At 47.7% G+C, this 18776-nt stretch overlaps 1 protein-coding gene and 1 long non-coding RNA gene across 2 annotated transcripts; both read left to right on the plus strand.

The window, feature by feature from the left end:
* The first annotated feature begins 120 nt into the window (after nt 1-120).
* LOC130103409 (uncharacterized) lies at nt 121-911 on the plus strand. Its single transcript, XR_008809352.1, has 5 exons — nt 121-181; nt 278-349; nt 451-525; nt 615-683; nt 838-911. It is a non-coding gene; the product is annotated as an uncharacterized LOC130103409 (long non-coding RNA).
* An 805-nt stretch (nt 912-1716) lies between these two features.
* Nucleotides 1717-18136, plus strand: LOC130103404 (uncharacterized). Its single transcript, XM_056269649.1, has 8 exons — nt 1717-2325; nt 9055-9342; nt 12072-12390; nt 13317-13411; nt 13826-13896; nt 14011-14055; nt 15067-15121; nt 18018-18136. The coding sequence occupies exons 1-8, from the start codon at nt 2277-2279 to the stop codon at nt 18134-18136; spliced, it is 1041 nt and encodes a 346-aa protein (XP_056125624.1). The 5' UTR covers nt 1717-2276.
* Nucleotides 18137-18776: the final 640 nt, after the last annotated feature.

Genomic DNA, 18776 nt, shown 5'->3' on the forward strand with positions numbered 1-18776 from the left:
AGCGTCCCACGTTTACTGTCATGTTCGTGATGTATGGCTGTTGGAAAAATCACAGATTCTGATCACTCTTATTGTTATTTATAATAATAATGTTTTTTTTTTTTTACAGGGAAATGGGAGAAACGAGGAGGTTACATGTGAAAATCTCTATAAAAAGACTGAAAATAAACAAAACATTCAGGTAATTTTTATAAACATTTCTAGCATACCTACTTGCACTTTTAAATATTGTTGTTCTTCTTATTATTAATTTACTTATTCATTTTATTTTAAATAGGGAAATGAGAAATGCGAGCAGGTTACATATGAAAATCTCTATGAAAAGACTGAAATCAAGCAAAACATGCAGGTCATTTTTTATAACATTCGTAGCAGTCATCTGCTGGCTCTATACGCTGCTGCTGCTGCTGTTATTATTATGAATTTATTTATACTTTTTATTTTTAATAGGGAAATGAGAAATGCGAGCAGGTTACATGTGACGATATCTACGAAAACATGACTGGAAATACACAAAACATGCAGGTCATTTTTTATCTGCTTGAACTATAAACTGCTGTTGTTGTTGTTGTTGTTATTATTATTAATGTATTCATACATTTAATTCTAAACAGGGAAATGAGAAACACAGCAAGGTTGAAGATCTTTATGAAATCATGACTGGAAATAAACAAATCATTCAGGTACTTTTTTATGTAATATTTGTTGATACAGTAATAAAAGTACAGTAATATGCAGTTATATATGTATACATCATTTTACAGTAATGTGGGTTCATGTAAACCTAACTCTGTTTTTTGTTCTGTTTTGTCGTTGTGTTCTCGTGTGCTGTTGTAGCTGCCTGAAATGGATAATAAAAACATATATGAATCTATGGTCAGAAAAGTGAAATAGTTATATAAGCAGACGCAATCTTGTTTATGATGTTCGTGTCCTCTGTGTTGATCAGTCTTTATGAAAGCACATGTGAAGAACAGCAATATGTTTAGTTGCATTCAGCCCTTTGTTTCTGTGATGTGAAAAATAAATAATGTGAAGATTGTTTTTTCTTTTGAACTTTTTAAGTTCCAGGTCAATTTGACCCGAACGCCTTTCATACTAAGATGTTTTTCTGTCTTAGTTGTCTTACTGTTTCTCATTTAGGGTAAAGTTTCGACACTTTGAGCTGTTGATGAAAATGTGAACGAAATTAATGTGAATTTTGCTGGGTATTGAGCCCATGATCTTAGCGTTGCGAGAGCCTGCTCTACTGTTTGAGCACATAAAAAATATATAAATGTTTCATTTATTTAAATGGCATAAAATATAATATTCACATTTTGTGAGAAAAAAAAATTCAATGCTGTTTTATAAACCATATTTTCTCATGTTTACTTTTTTGTAATGTTTAAGAAGTATTAATGTTAAAGGTTTACTATTTTTATATTATATTACCTTTCTTTTCTTTTTTATATTGTGATTTCTGGTGAATTGTGTTGAATCCACATTCAATTTGGTGAATTGGGAAAATCTCAGAGTAAAACTGGGAGTTGTGCTAAATATTATACACCGGTGATTTGCCAGATGAGAAGTTTATCTATGTATCATCTTTTTACTATTTTCATTCATTTTATAACTGTATCATATATCTCTTGAAATCTCTATTTCCTTTATAACTGTTTCCTTGCATTTATTTTGTGATTATTTTAATTCCTTTCTGTAATGCACTTTGAATTGCCATAGTGTATGAAATGTGCTGTATAAATAAACTTGACTTGCCAACGGTCAATTTCACCTGTAACCTAACAATCAAACACAGAATTTGAGCATAATTGTAATGTGTAAAAGCATGCATGCAGACATGAGTAAATGTCAGATGTTTAATTTTCCGGTGAGTTATAGTTCATAGAGTGTCGTCTACTGTGTTCAAAAGCTTCATTTCCTCAGTGTTTCAGAGTCTGAGGCTTCGTATTCATGAAGTGGAAAAACTGTGGGTGTAAATCGTGCTTATTTCTTTCTTTCTTTCTTAGTTAGCCTAGGAAATACTTTGTAGAGTAAAAGTCATTAGTTGGTCTTTCAACAAACAAATCTGTCAGTTAATGCTGTTTCTCTTTGGAGGAAATGCATCACACTGGTTTCCAATGACTTCAAAACTGTTATAAATAAATAATTCGTTTTGTCACACTGCCCACAAATATACTCTTGCAACATAGTGAAGAGTGTTGCAGAAAAAGAGGAACTAGAGATGGGAAAGATTTCACACACATAGCCAACAACATCTTCACAATGAGCCAGCGATGGATCGAGACGGTCTTCTGTTCATCTTCATCCTGATCAAACTCTCAGGTGAGAACAATAACACACTCATCCATACGCTTCACTGCTTTCGTTTCATACACTATGGCAATTCAAAGTGCTTTACATAGAAATAAATAAAAATGTATCACAAAATAAAAGCAAGGAAAATTAAAGTTATAAATACAGTTTATAATACAGTTATAGAAAGATGGGGATTACACTGTGTCTGTGGTGATCTTTTGATGCGCCTAAAAATCGATTTGACGTCTCCAAGAGACCCGATTTTTCCCTAAAACCGGACGGGAGGAGCTCTAGGGCGGACCTCGGGGTCACTGCCCCATCAGTCCAAACCCCAAAAACCCATTTGTTGGGAAATTCTAGGAATGGAGTGGATCCAGTCCGCACCCCACAGAACCTCGAGTTTAATCACGTCAAACCCACTACTCCACCACAGACCCGGGCCATCAGCAGGGTTTTATCTCTCAATTTCTCCAATTAAGTCATTTATGTTTGTCTCTTACCCAATTTTCAGTGCCATTTGAGTTTAGAAAAAAAGGAGAATGCAGAAATAAAATACAGTGTAGTCAGTCAGACACACTGTGGCACAGTGCTCATTCAGTAAATGCACAGCTAAACAGAAGTGTTCTGAGTCTGGATGTGAGTGTGACTGTAGGAGCACATCTGATCTCCTCTGGAAGCTGTTCCAGCACATCTGATCATATCTGAGCTCTCACAGGAGGAGGGTGAGGGCGAGCTGGGCCCACTGGAGGAGGGGGAGGGCGAGCTGGGCCCACTGGAGGAGGGTGAGGGCGAGCTGGAGGAGGGTGAGGGCGAGCTGGAGGAGGGTGAGGGCGAGCTGGAGGAGGGTGAGGGCGAGCTGGAGGAGGGTGAGGGCGAGCTGGGCCCACTGGAGGAGGGGGAGGGCGAGCTGGAGGAGGGTGAGGGCGAGCTGGAGGAGGGTGAGGGCGAGCTGGGCCCACTGGAGGAGGGTGAGGGCGAGCTGGGCCCACTGGAGGAGGGGGAGGGCGAGCTGGGCCCACTGGAGGAGGGGGAGGGCGAGCTGGGCCCACTGGAGGAGGGGGAGGGCGAGCTGGAGGAGGGTGAGGGCGAGCTGGAGGAGGGTGAGGGCGAGCTGGAGGAGGGTGAGGGCGAGCTGGAGGAGGGTGAGGGCGAGCTGGGCCCACTGGAGGAGGGGGAGGGCGAGCTGGAGGAGGGTGAGGGCGAGCTGGAGGAGGGTGAGGGCGAGCTGGGCCCACTGGAGGAGGGTGAGGGCGAGCTGGAGGAGGGTGAGGGCGAGCTGGAGGAGGGTGAGGGCGAGCTGGAGGAGGGTGAGGGCGAGCTGGAGGAGGGTGAGGGCGAGCTGGGCCCACTGGAGGAGGGGGAGGGCGAGCTGGAGGAGGGTGAGGGCGAGCTGGAGGAGGGTGAGGGCGAGCTGGGCCCACTGGAGGAGGGTGAGGGCGAGCTGGGCCCACTGGAGGAGGGGGAGGGCGAGCTGGGCCCACTGGAGGAGGGGGAGGGCGAGCTGGGCCCACTGGAGGAGGGGGAGGGCGAGCTGGAGGAGGGTGAGGGCGAGCTGGAGGAGGGTGAGGGCGAGCTGGAGGAGGGTGAGGGCGAGCTGGAGGAGGGTGAGGGCGAGCTGGGCCCACTGGAGGAGGGGGAGGGCGAGCTGGAGGAGGGTGAGGGCGAGCTGGAGGAGGGTGAGGGCGAGCTGGGCCCACTGGAGGAGGGTGAGGGCGAGCTGGGCCCACTGGAGGAGGGGGAGGGCGAGCTGGGCCCACTGGAGGAGGGGGAGGGCGAGCTGGGCCCACTAGAGGAGGGTGAGGGCGAGCTGGAGGAGGGTGAGGGCGAGCTGGGCCCGCTGGAGGAGGGTGAGGGCGAGCTGGGCCCGCTGGAGGAGGGTGAGGGCGAGCTGGGCCCACTGGAGGAGGGTGAGGGCGAGCTGGGCCCGCTGGAGGAGGGGGAGGGCGAGCTGGGCCCACTGGAGGAGGGTGAGGGCGAGCTGGGCCCGCTGGAGGAGGGTGAGGGCGAGCTGGAGGAGGGTGAGGGCGAGCTGGGCCCGCTGGAGGAGGGGGAGGGCGAGCTGGAGGAGGGTGAGGGCGAGCTGGGCCCACTGGAGGAGGGGGAGGGCGAGCTGGAGGAGGGTGAGGGCGAGCTGGGCCCACTGGAGGAGGGGGAGGGCGAGCTGGGCCCGCTGGAGGAGGGGGAGGGCGAGCTGGAGGAGGGTGAGGGCGAGCTGGGCCCACTGGAGGAGGGGGAGGGCGAGCTGGGCCCGCTGGAGGAGGGGGAGGGCGAGCTGGAGGAGGGTGAGGGCGAGCTGGGCCCACTGGAGGTGGGTGAGGGCGAGCTGGAGGAGGGTGAGGGCGAGCTGGGCCCGCTGGAGGAGGGGGAGGGCGAGCTGGAGGAGGGTGAGGGCGAGCTGGGCCCACTGGAGGAGGGGGAGGGCGAGCTGGGCCCGCTGGAGGAGGGGGAGGGCGAGCTGGAGGAGGGTGAGGACGAGCTGGGCCCACTGGAGGAGGGGGAGGGCGAGCTGGGCCCGCTGGAGGAGGGGGAGGGCGAGCTGGAGGAGGGTGAGGGCGAGCTGGGCCCACTGGAGGTGGGTGAGGGCGAGCTGGGCCCGCTGGAGGAGGGTGAGAGCGAGCTGGGCCCACTGGAGGAGGGTGAGGGCGAGCTGGGCCCGCTGGAGGAGGGGGAGGGCGAGCTGGGCCCGCTGGAGGAGGGGGAGGGCGAGCTGGAGGAGGGTGAGGGAGAGCTGGGCCCACTGGAGGTGGGTGAGGGCGAGCTGGGCCCGCTGGAGGAGGGGGAGGGCGAGCTGGGCCCACTGGAGGAGGGTGAGGGCGAGCTGGGCCCGCTGGAGGAGGGGGAGGGCGAGCTGGAGGAGGGTGAGGGCGAGCTGGAGGAGGGTGAGGGCGAGCTGGAGGAGGGTGAGGGCGAGCTGGAGGAGGGTGAGGGCGAGCTGGAGGAGGGTGAGGGCGAGCTGGGCCCACTGGAGGAGGGGGAGGGCGAGCTGGGCCCACTGGAGGAGGGGGAGGGCGAGCTGGGCCCACTGGAGGAGGGGGAGGGCGAGCTGGGCCCACTGGAGGAGGGTGAGGGCGAGCTGGAGGAGGGTGAGGGCGAGCTGGGCCCGCTGGAGGAGGGTGAGGGCGAGCTGGGCCCGCTGGAGGAGGGTGAGGGCGAGCTGGGCCCACTGGAGGAGGGTGAGGGCGAGCTGGGCCCGCTGGAGGAGGGGGAGGGCGAGCTGGGCCCACTGGAGGAGGGTGAGGGCGAGCTGGGCCCGCTGGAGGAGGGTGAGGGCGAGCTGGAGGAGGGTGAGGGCGAGCTGGGCCCGCTGGAGGAGGGGGAGGGCGAGCTGGAGGAGGGTGAGGGCGAGCTGGGCCCACTGGAGGAGGGGGAGGGCGAGCTGGAGGAGGGTGAGGGCGAGCTGGGCCCACTGGAGGAGGGGGAGGGCGAGCTGGGCCCGCTGGAGGAGGGGGAGGGCGAGCTGGAGGAGGGTGAGGGCGAGCTGGGCCCACTGGAGGAGGGGGAGGGCGAGCTGGGCCCGCTGGAGGAGGGGGAGGGCGAGCTGGAGGAGGGTGAGGGCGAGCTGGGCCCACTGGAGGTGGGTGAGGGCGAGCTGGGCCCGCTGGAGGAGGGTGAGAGCGAGCTGGGCCCACTGGAGGAGGGTGAGGGCGAGCTGGGCCCGCTGGAGGAGGGGGAGGGCGAGCTGGGCCCGCTGGAGGAGGGGGAGGGCGAGCTGGAGGAGGGTGAGGGAGAGCTGGGCCCACTGGAGGTGGGTGAGGGCGAGCTGGGCCCGCTGGAGGAGGGGGAGGGCGAGCTGGGCCCACTGGAGGAGGGGGAGGGCGAGCTGGGCCCGCTGGAGGAGGGGGAGGGCGAGCTGGAGGAGGGTGAGGGCGAGCTGGAGGAGGGTGAGGGCGAGCTGGAGGAGGGTGAGGGCGAGCTGGAGGAGGGTGAGGGCGAGCTGGAGGAGGGTGAGGGCGAGCTGGGCCCGCTGGAGGAGGGGGAGGGCGAGCTGGAGGAGGGTGAGGGCGAGCTGGGCCCACTGGAGGAGGGGGAGGGCGAGCTGGGCCCGCTGGAGGAGGGGGAGGGCGAGCTGGAGGAGGGTGAGGGCGAGCTGGGCCCACTGGAGGAGGGGGAGGGCGAGCTGGAGGAGGGTGAGGGCGAGCTGGAGGAGGGTGAGGGCGAGCTGGAGGAGGGTGAGGGCGAGCTGGAGGAGGGTGAGGGCGAGCTGGGCCCGCTGGAGGAGGGGGAGGGCGAGCTGGAGGAGGGTGAGGGCGAGCTGGGCCCACTGGAGGAGGGGGAGGGCGAGCTGGAGGAGGGTGAGGGCGAGCTGGGCCCACTGGAGGAGGGGGAGGGCGAGCTGGGCCCGCTGGAGGAGGGGGAGGGCGAGCTGGAGGAGGGTGAGGGCGAGCTGGGCCCACTGGAGGAGGGGGAGGGCGAGCTGGGCCCGCTGGAGGAGGGGGAGGGCGAGCTGGAGGAGGGTGAGGGCGAGCTGGGCCCACTGGAGGTGGGTGAGGGCGAGCTGGGCCCGCTGGAGGAGGGTGAGGGCGAGCTGGGCCCACTGGAGGAGGGTGAGGGCGAGCTGGGCCCGCTGGAGGAGGGGGAGGGCGAGCTGGGCCCGCTGGAGGAGGGGGAGGGCGAGCTGGAGGAGGGTGAGGGAGAGCTGGGCCCACTGGAGGTGGGTGAGGGCGAGCTGGGCCCGCTGGAGGAGGGGGAGGGCGAGCTGGGCCCACTGGAGGAGGGTGAGGGCGAGCTGGGCCCGCTGGAGGAGGGTGAGGGCGAGCTGGGCCCGCTGGAGGAGGGTGAGGATGAGCTGGGCCCGCTGGAGGAGGGGGAGGGCGAGCTGGAGGAGGGTGAGGGCGAGCTGGGCCCACTGGAGGAGGGGGAGGGCGAGCTGGGCCCGCTGGAGGAGGGGGAGGGCGAGCTGGGCCCGCTGGAGGAGGGGGAGGGCGAGCTGGGCCCACTGGAGGAGGGTGAGGGCGAGCTGGGCCCACTGGAGGAGGGGGAGGGCGAGCTGGGCCCGCTGGAGGAGGGGGAGGGCGAGCTGGGCCCACTGGAGGAGGGTGAGGGCGAGCTGGGCCCACTGGAGGAGGGGGAGGGCGAGCTGGGCCCGCTGGAGGAGGGGGAGGGCGAGCTGGGCCCACTGAAGGAGGGGGAGGGCGAGCTGGGCCCGCTGGAGGAGGGGGAGGGCGAGCTGGGCCCGCTGGAGGAGGGGGAGGGCGAGCTGGGCCCGCTGGAGGAGGGGGAGGGTGAGGTGGGCCCGCTGGAGGAGGGGGAGGGCGAGCTGGGCCCGCTGGAGGAGGGGGAGGGCGAGCTGGAGGAGGGTGAGGGCGAGCTGGGCCCGCTGGAGGAGGGTGAGGATGAGCTGGGCCCGCTGGAGGAGGGGGAGGGCGAGCTGGAGGAGGGTGAGGGCGAGCTGGGCCCACTGGAGGAGGGGGAGGGCGAGCTGGAGGAGGGTGAGGGCGAGCTGGAGGAGGGGGAGGGCACTGGTGCTGTGGCAGAGTCCGGAGAGCTCTCACTGGAGGAGGGGGAGGGCCCCTTTTTGGTTGATATCTTGGGCTTGCAGCAAAAGAGTGAGATAGTTTAGTTCCAGCATACACCAGGTCCTCCATTTTCTCTGAGAAGCACAGAAGTGGAGTTGCTGGAGAGAGGGTTGACGTGTCTGGTGAGAGGGGCTGTTGCTCTGGTGTTACCGGAGGCTGTAATCCGTCACAGTCTGTCTGTGGGCAGGGCTCAGCTGAGACTGTTGTGGCTGCGTGGTCGTGGTGTTATCATTGTCCTTGTGTGATATGTGAACCACATGTCCATTCAGGTGCTGAGGTCCTGTGTTCATTTATACTCTGTCCAGGTGTGTGTGTGACATTCAGGTTGAGTGGACTGGCATGATCGATCTTGGATATCTTTTGTTTCTCCTTCTGTGAGTAGTTTGACAATTCTCTGAAGTTTATAAAGCATATTATCTCTGAGATTGGATCTAGTTTCTTTCATCTCTGCGTGCTTGCTAAAATTAAGCCGTTTCTATCCGAGAATTCTCTGGAAACTGCAATCCATGCTTTTATTACGACTACGCCGGATTATTGCAGCTCCATCCACTGTGGTACATCTAAGTGTCAGATGTCTTGTTTACGAGTGGTTCAACATGCAGCTGCACAATTTCTGAAAAGATGTAAAAATGTCACTCCCTTTCTGAAAATACATCTTTACACAATCAAACACTTATCTGTCTAATTTACTCCACCACTATAATCCCTCTCTAACGTCTGAAGATCAAAACTTCAAATTCCAAGAACTCACTCAATGTGTCGACACTTTAATAGAGCTTTTCTGTGATTTGCTTCCAAACCACATTAACTTCTACTTTATCTGCACTCAAATCTAGTCTTAAAACATATTGCTTTTCATCGGCTTTTAACACTTACACTTTGTTTTGTTCTTCTCTTTTCTCTTTTCTCTGTTATCTTATAATCTTTTTATTTTGTATTGTACAGCACTTTGGTCAGGCTTGTTGCTGTTATTAAACGTGCTGAAGAAATAAACTGAACTGACTCATTATTTTTAATTTTGTTCATTTTGAACAAAGAAAGTTAAATAATGTACCTTTATTGTTTTAGGATTTGGAAAAAACAAAATCTTTATTAAATGAGAAATATTTAAGATTTGGAAGTGTTATTTTAATGTATGTATTTATTTGAATATATGTTGAAATAAATCAAAATAGAATAAAAAGCCACAGACTTTTGGATTAATTCAATATTTTAATATGTATTTTTTCTTTTTTGTCAGGTGCTCAAAATGTCAATACGGTCAGGACAGTGTCTGTTCAGAGTGGACAGTCTATCATAATTCCATGTTTATATAAACAGAAATATGATTTTTCACACACACGCTCTCGGCTACGGAGTGATCCTGGGAAGTGGTCGGATCAGAGCGCTCCAGTGATCTCTGAAGACTCCCGTAAGGTCCTGACGGTCCACATGGAGGATGTCCGGGAGTCGGCTCAGTTCTCCTGTCCTGCTGCCATTCCTTCGGGATCTGGTCAACGGGAAAACTTCTCCCTGGAGGTCACAGCAGGTCAGACTCTCTCACACACACACACACACTCTCTCTCTAACACACACACACACACTCACACTCTCTCTAACACACACACACACACAAACACTCTCTAACACACACACTCTAACACACACACTCTCTCACACACACACACACACACACTCTCTCTAACACACACACACACACAAACACTCTCTAACACACACACTCTAACACACACACTCTCTCTCACACACACACACACACACACTCTCTCTAACACACACACACACACTCACACTCTCTCTAACACACACACTCACACTCTCTCTAACACACACACACACACAAACACTCTCTAACACACACTCTCTAACACTCTAACACACACACTCTCTAACACTCTAACACACACACTCTAACACTCTCTCTAACACACACACACACAAACACTCTCTAACACTCTCTAACACACACACACACAAACACTCTCTAACACACACTCTCTAACACTCTAACACACACACTCTCTAACACTCTAACACACACACTCTAACACTCTCTCTAACACACACACACACACAAACACTCTCTAACACACACACACACACTCACACTCTCTCTAACACACACACACACACAAACACTCTCTAACACACACACTCTAACACACAAAGATGTAAACACACACTCTAACACACACACACACACTCACACTCTCTCTAACACACACACACACACAAACACTCTCTAACACAGCCTTTCTCAAACTTTTTTCAGTCGGGGCACCTTTCAAAAGTGCATAAAATCTCAAGGCACCCCAGTGTAAAATATAAATTAAAAACACTGCATAACCCAAATGTAAATGCAAATGTCCTGTTTATTTAGACAGAACAGTAATGAACAGAGCATAATACGAACTGTAAATAACAATAACAATAATAATAACAACTTTACAGGGCTATCACTTTTGTGAAAAAATCCTGATCGATTTTTGAGACATAAACGTGTCTAAAGACGTTTCCATTTTCAGCGCCAAATATAGGCAAATCCACGGACAACTAACAGGCATTAGCACGAGCGTAAAGAGTGCGCTTGAGGCGCGCACAAGTCAGCAATATTTCTGATGATTTATTGGCATGAAGTTTCGTGCACAATGACAAACAGGAGTGCAAGATTCTCGAAAAACAATAAGCAGAGTGGACTGCCATAACATCAATGAAAAACATTACTGCAGGCTTCAACATGGCTGTGTTTACGATTAGAAATGTCAAACAAATTTCGCCTACGTAGGCGATTGTAGGCCGGATCTGTATCTGTATGCATGGGACTGTCTGAATACCGGCAGAATTCACATTTTTGTTGTAAAAAGAGACACGTTATGCAGAAGTATAGTATAGTTTGTATGTGTGTTTGTCAGAGCCTGTAGTTGCTGTGTGACGCGCGTTCGCGCGGTCGGTGTTGTTGCTATAACGCGGTGCTATGGGTTGCGTCACTTGCGTCAAGTTGTGTGTGTGTCTTGCTTCGGTCTTGTGAGACGGATTTTTATGGTTAATTTTATATATATATATTTATCTAAAATGAATTTACAATTTTATTAATACGTTCATATGTTTAAAAAGAAGAAGAATGTATTTATGTAAATTCAAATATATATATATATATATATATATTTTTAGCCTACGTAATTTTTTGGCGGCACCCCTGACAAAGTCAGGAGGCACCCCAGTGTGCCGCGGCACCCACTTTGAGAAAGGCTGCTCTAACACACACACTCTAACACACACACTCTCTCTCACACACACACACACACACACACTCTCTAACACACACACACACAAACACTCTCTAACACACACACACACACTCACACTCTCTCTAACACACACACACACACAAACACTCTCTAACACACACACTCTAACACACACACTCTCTCTCTCACACACACACACACACACACACACACTCTCTCTAACACACACACACACACAAACACTCTCTAACACACACACTCTAACACACACACTCTCTCACACACACACACACACACACACACACACACACACACACACACACACACACACACACACACACACACACACACACTCTCTCTAACACACACACACACACAAACACTCTCTAACACACACACTCTAACACACACACTCTCTCACACACACACACACACACAAACACTCTCTAACACACACACTCTAACACACACACTCTCTCACACACACACACACACACACACACTCTCTCTAACACACACACACACAAACACTCTCTAACACACACACTCTAACACACACACTCTCTCACACACACACACACACACACACACACTCTCTCTAACACACACACACACAAACACTCTCTAACACACACACTCTAACACACACACTCTCTCACACACACACACACACACACACTCTCTCTAACACACACACACACAAACACTCTCTAACACACACGCACACAAACACACACACACACAGTCACACACACACCTCCTCAGTTGATTTCTCTCAACATGAGGACAGGAGAGCTGTCAGTCCATACATGTGACACGATAATAGCGTTACTGATTTGAAAAGTAACTTAGATATTTTGCTGTAAATTGAAAAAGTAATGCCTTACTTTACTAATTACTTAAAAAGTAATCTGATTACGTAACTCAAACTACTTGTAATGAGTTCCACACAACATGAGTATAAACAGCATTATTGTGATTGCCACACAGCTGAGTGATGTTTCCCCAGGCCGGCCGAGGCTGTCTGTGCAGCGCCAGAGCGAGAGCGCGTCCGAGGGCGGCGGCGTGCGCGTGTCCTGCGCGCATCACGGGGACGCGCCGGTGCAGTGGTGTCAGCTCCACGGGCTCTGCGTGACGGGCCGAGGGACTATAGACGGAGCCTCGGTCGAGATCACAGACAATCAGGATCACGTGATGACGGTGATGATGAGCAAGCTGAAGATGAAGAACACGGGCTGGTACCTGTGCTCAACACGCCGGCTGCAGATGCCTGTGCATATTACTGTACATAACCATACAGACGAGACCACACCCAGCGCTCGCAAGAGGTGAAGCACAGACCACAGATCAGCCTTTACATCCGCGGCTCCAGCGCTGAACCCCTGATACTGTCTTGAATGTTAAAGGGGTGGTTCAGAATTTTGGACATCGGGCCTCATTTCCAAGTTATTTATCAGTGGAGACAGGTTTAAAAAATGTTCATCCAGTCCTTCCAGTTGCATAGTTCGCCGGTGCTAGGCTAGCGCGAGTCAACGGTAACTGCTAGCCTGTCATTAAAAACATACACTCCACAGTACAGCAAAAGCAAATAAATTATAACGCCAGACTATTGATGTAAATTCTCTGTTAAGAGAATAATGTTAAAGATGTCCAAAATTCTGAACCACCCCTTTAAGATTTCAATAATTTAACACATCCACAGTTCTCTGACATGCTAAATATTTCTGTTTTTTTAGTTTTAGTGTTTTATTTAATCGTTTATTTTATTATTTTAATTTTCAATTTTAGGATTGAATTTCTTGAATTATTAGTTTTTCATCAACTCTAAACTAGTCCCAGTTTATGAAACCATGCTTTAGTGCAGCATAAAAGTAGATATTGTTAATAATGTCCAAGCTGCTCTTTTTTTCATGTAGATCAGTGCAGGCAGTTTCAAAATATAAAAGTAAAATAAATCATATAATAGCTTGTTGCTTATGGTTGCTTTTTGGATACATGATATTCTCTTAATTGTTGTCAATATTTGTGAAAATATCTAGAAATAACGTCATATAGTTTTGGAACGAGATAATAACAGAAAATTCAACTATTCATAACCACTTATGTCTATTTGAATTCCAGAACTTCCAACAGTACATTTGTGGCTTTTGTTTTTCGTTTTTGCAATAATATTAGCATTGACATTATGCCATTTTCATGCATGCATGCAGTTATTCAAAAGCTCAAATATTGTCTGTATTCTGTGTTATTGTAGGACGGCTTTTTTCTTTCTGTTGCCTGTGATTTTGGAAATTCTCCTGATCATAATCATTTACTCAGCACTGAAACTGCTCACGTTTATCAAAGAAAGTAAGTTTTTCTGTGAATAAATACATAAGGTGAAGTTCTCTCAGAGTTACTCTCCCAGTAACGTTAATCAAACATGATTAGGACTTTATTAATGTTCTAAAGCGTTAGCACAAAAACATTATTTATATATCGTTTATGGAACGTTTTTTCCTGAAACATTTTAGTCGGACGATAATTTAATGTAATGTTTCAGGAACATTCAAAAGTCATATTCCATAATGTTTGAAGAATGAAACAATGTAATGTTCCTTTAATGTTCACATAACCAAGAATTAATTTTTTAAAAAACGCTGGATGTTTTGAACGTTCAGAGAAACAATGTTTTCATAACTTTATGAAATGTTTTTGTTGTCTGGCGAACCATAATGGACAGTCTATAGGTTTAACTGTTTTAAACTGAACCTATTCTCTCAGGATTCCTGAGAGCTGTGAGTCCGGCAGAGGAGGGCCAGTACGTGATCATGCACCGGGAACAGGCCTCACACGTGAGTTCAGAAGCAGTGCTTCATCATCATCATCATCATCTTCATCATCACCCCCTTCATCATCATCATCATCATGAGTCTTATGAATGCGTGTTGCTGTTTCTGTTGTTTCAGGCCTGTGAAGAAGCTTATGAGATCATGGCTGAACTCACAGCTGAGGTACATCTACCTGTGTGTGTGTGTGTGTGTGTGTGTGTGTATTACACCTGATTCTGGCCATAAATCTTTCCCGATTTTGGTAAAAAAAAAGGGATTTATCATATTTGGTAAATACTTATAATGTAATATATGAATATATATATGAATATTAATAACTGAGTCTTGTTTTTGTCTTCCAGCCCCGCAGAGAGTCAGATTATGTGAACTTCAGGGAGACGTGACTGTGAGTGTGTGTCTGTTCATTAATATCTTCTATTGGTCAATAAATCAGTATTTCAGCATGAAAATATTTTCCATTTATTTAAAGTTTTATTTATTTAAGAAAATCCCCTGATCTTGTGAATTATTATTTAGAAACTGAGGGAACTTCGATTATTAATACACTAGCGTTCAAAAGTTTGGGTTCAGTAAGATTATTTTAATGTTTCTGAAAGAGTCTCTTCTGCTCATCAAAGCTGCGTTTATTAGATCAGAAATACAGTAAAACAGTGAAATATTACTCCAGTGTAAATCAGCTGTTTTCTATGTGAATATACAGTAAAGTGTAATTTATTCCTGTGATCAAAGCTGAATTTCAGCATCATTACTCCAGTCTTCAGTGTCACATGATCCTCCAGAAATCACTCTAATATGAGGATCTGATGCTCAAGACACATTTATGATTATTACCAGTGTTGAAAACAGTCGTGCTGCTTCATATTTCTGTGGAAACCGTCATATATTTAATTTTTCAGGATTCTCTGATGAATAGAAAGTTCAAAAGAACAGCATTTATTTGAAATAGAATCTTTTGTGACATTATAAATATCTTTATTGTCACTCTTGATCAATCTAATTTGTCCTTGATGAATAAAAAGTATATTTCTTTAAAAAAAGTTGACTTAGAAAAGTATAGTGCACACAAAATGATAAGTATATAAATAAACAGCAATAATCTGATGTGATACTTGTTGTAGTTAGGATCAGAGTGACTTTTCTGATTGTGTCTTGATCTGTGTTTTGTCTCATTAGGCAACAGGAGGAGATCCACTGATTCCCAGAAGCCTCAGCGCTGATCAGAGCCACTGTATAACGGCTGTGACGACCGGCTCCGTCCTCCAGGGGGCCTCAGGGACATTCATCATCATTCTACATCATGCTGTTCGCTTTCGTGTGTGTGTGTGTGTGTGTGTGTGTGTGTGTGTGTGTGTGTGTGTGTGTGTGTGTGTGTGTGTGTGTCTTTTCAATAGGTGCTTCAACATGACCAATGATTAGCATGACTCTGTTTCTAGATAACAGTATTTTCACAGTTTATAAATAGTGCACTTTTATGGAAGCCCATTTCTGCCACATAAGAAAAAAACAGCTTTTCTAAATCATAGCTTAAAGATAAATAATAAAATAAAGCTTAAAGACTTAAAAGCCATAATTATCACATAAAAAGTCATAATTATCACATAGAAACTAAAGTCATAGTTTTTAGAGTGGGGGTTCAGGCTTCAGTCACGTGACCTGCCTCTTTCAGAAACCAATTATTTTTGTGTTCCTCCCTTTCTGGCTCATTTATTATGCAACTGTTGATATGATTATGATTATGTGATTATGATTGATGTTTTGGGGACGGTTATCCCAATTGACTCATGCCATGCCAGTGGCGGCTCCTGCCAGCCAGCTGAAGATTGAAGCCCTACAGAGTTTTTATCTTATCATTAACATTTTTTCAATTTAAAATGATGACTTAGTATGTCGGATTGGTTGTCGAATACCTGCACTACTGGTGCCATTAGGTAGGCCTACAACATGTAGAAAAAAGTGTCCGGCTTTTCTGCAGTAGCGTGTGTTCAGTCCGCTAAATATACCCGGCATGCATCAGTTTATTTACAACATGCTTTAGGAGCGTCAGAATCACATCTGTTGGTCACGTGATCGCGGTGGCCAATCAGAGGCCAGAGTCCACTCACCACTGGACATGCACGAGGGTTTGTTTTGTTCAGTGCGAGCCACACGCTTGCGAATCCTATGAGCAACACAGGGTAAACACACTCATTAATTTTACAATTAAGACAGCTTCTGTTAACATGAGTTTTGGCGAGAGTGAGTGCAGAATCAGTGAGCTTGAGCTTAAGATTGTCAGGAGGCGTTCAATCCTTCTTAAACGCAGTCAAACACGGCGTTTGCGATGTAAACACGATTCAGATAGCGCAATTCTGACCCTTCTGGCTTGCCATATCTCACGCGATGCAAACGCGTTTCAACTCTCTCGACCTCGAGTGTTTGTTGTCGTTCCACTGAGTCTCGAGTTTTTACTGTGATGATAAAGGATATCTTTCTCTTGCTTTCCGTTTCAATCTCAATACAAGTTTAGTTTCAATCGTGTTTAGATGCTGATAACCAACATCAACCTTTATGTCATTAAATTGACTTTTAATATCATAATTCTGACTTTTGATACCATGCATTGAAGCATGATTTTCCCCCTAAAGCGACAGAAATGGGCTTCCATACAGTGTACATGTTTATTAGGCCACACTGTTGAAAAAAACAAAAAAAAACCTGTTAAAGGTCTGGCAGCGGAGACTCTGCTCTATTACAGGACAGATCTGTAAACAATTGTATTTTTACAATGTATTTCTTTGTATGACAAAACAGGAAAATTCTAGCTGACCATTATAGCTGTAAAATTATATTTATTTCTAACAGTGCAGCGGTTAATATTTAAGAATGTAATTTGATTAGTAGAGCAGCTGCCCTGCTGATCTCAGCCAGTGTCCCGTCACCTTTGACCCCGGGACACTCTCTGGGAGTGATGGATGATTAATGATTAATGCTGATAAACTGCGTTTAACATTTTATAAAGAGAATGTGAGTGACAATAACAATTTTCCCATTACTGTGAATGTCAGAAACTTTCTTTCCTACCTTTGTGAAAAACAAATTGTTTGAAATGTGAAGTTTAGTGTGAACTTTAAATCTTAAAAGTCTATTTTTACAAAACCGTACTTGGTGAAAATATATAAATAAAATAAAAGATGACTTTTTACACTTTCATGACTATGATTTTTAAAGTCCTGCTGTGGTGAAACTCCAGCTTTTAATGTTGTTTATGTGTGTATGTGGTGTGTTTAATATGCTTTAAGACACACCGTGTGTAAGTTCATAAGTCGACAGCATTGCTGAGTATTTTCTGCTTAAAACTGCAGTGAACCAAAGACAGTCTCAAAAACACGGGTTGAAATCGCTGGTGTTTCTGACGTCACAAACGACCTTGTAACCAATCAGATCAACGTGTGATCGTCAACCAGTGGATCTGAGCTGAGTGAGTGAGTGGAGGCGGGGCTCATTTGCATATTCATAGAACCATCGCGCATACTAAATGAGGCAAGGGTGTCGAGTTACATTCAAGATATTTTAAGGCATGAAGACATTTTTATTCAAGGAATTTTTTTTAAATATGTCATTTTGGTGATTAAAGATGAGTTTTAAGGGATACAATTATTGACTACAGGTTAAAAAGTGCAATAAATTTTTCTTTGTAATAAATTAAAAGTTTATTTTGAAGTACATTTCAAATTGTTACGGTTTTGTCATGCATTACAGAAGTGCACCTATTTTGATGTGTTTCCACATCATGCACTTGATTTTAAATGAATAAAACTGCATTTGGCATTTATATTTTAGAAATTGATAAATGGTTTAAATGCTCCATAGTTCACATCTTTAGTCATCATGTCAAAAGCAAACCGGTTCAGCACAACACATCACGAGTTGATCACGGAGAGCTGGTCCTAGATCAGCCTATCCGAGCCCGGCTGTGATTTGCATTGGGTCACATGATTAAGCTCTTGACATCAGCGAGTGTGGGAAAGAAGTGCAGGTGTCCGACAGCACTGTGAGTGACAGCTGGCTCTATTCCACCGGGAGCTCACCACTCTCTCTCATTATTCCTGCTCCATTAATCCCTCTTTCCGTTTCTTTATTCCCAGCTACGGCCACAGACTCCTCTTCTCTCTCTCTCTCCATCTCAGTGGTGATGCACAGATGGCTCGGGGCAGGGATCGGGATCTACCTGTGTGGACAGCTGGTGATGTCCATTAGCAGTTAAAGAGAGCCTCCAGTGTCACCTGAGCAGCGGGACGCTGGCAGCCGTCAGGAGTGTGCTGAAATCCTCCAGGCTCTGTGTGCGAGCCGTGCTGGACTGCGGGATCAGAGCGACGCGAGCATCCAAGTGGAACGGAGCATCAAAAAGGAAAGAATGTAGGGCGGGGCTTGGTTCTGTGCGTCGGTTCTTGATTGGATGTTTGAGATGTGGGCGTGGCGTGTATGCAGATGAGCTTGCAGAGGCGGAGCTTAAGCACACTAAATGATTGGAGGAATCCTGCATACATCACCAGAGAGAAGACTGACCAGTGATTAAAAATGAAACACATGCATCATTCACAAAACACTCTAAAAAACATTTGGTTAAAAACAACCCAATTTGGGTTGTTTTAAACCCAAGGGCTGCGTAATATAGGACAGAACAGATGTTGGGTTAATTTTACCCAGCAAATTGGGTTGTTGATTTAACCCAGCATAATGGGTTGATTCATTTTGACCGTAGTATTAGCTTTTTATTATTTTACTTCATACATGAATTAATGTTTACAGATTAACTTAAATCCTCTAAACTTAAAAAAGAAATACTTCACACAACCAGTGGTTTCCATGATAATTCCTTTATTTTCGATCATATTTTACAGTAT

This window comes from Rhinichthys klamathensis, unplaced genomic scaffold, assembly GCF_029890125.1.
Source record: "Rhinichthys klamathensis goyatoka isolate OS25496 unplaced genomic scaffold, OSU_Roscu_1.1 h1tg000287l_1, whole genome shotgun sequence".
In the NCBI taxonomy this organism is placed as follows: Eukaryota; Metazoa; Chordata; class Actinopteri; order Cypriniformes; family Leuciscidae; genus Rhinichthys; species Rhinichthys klamathensis.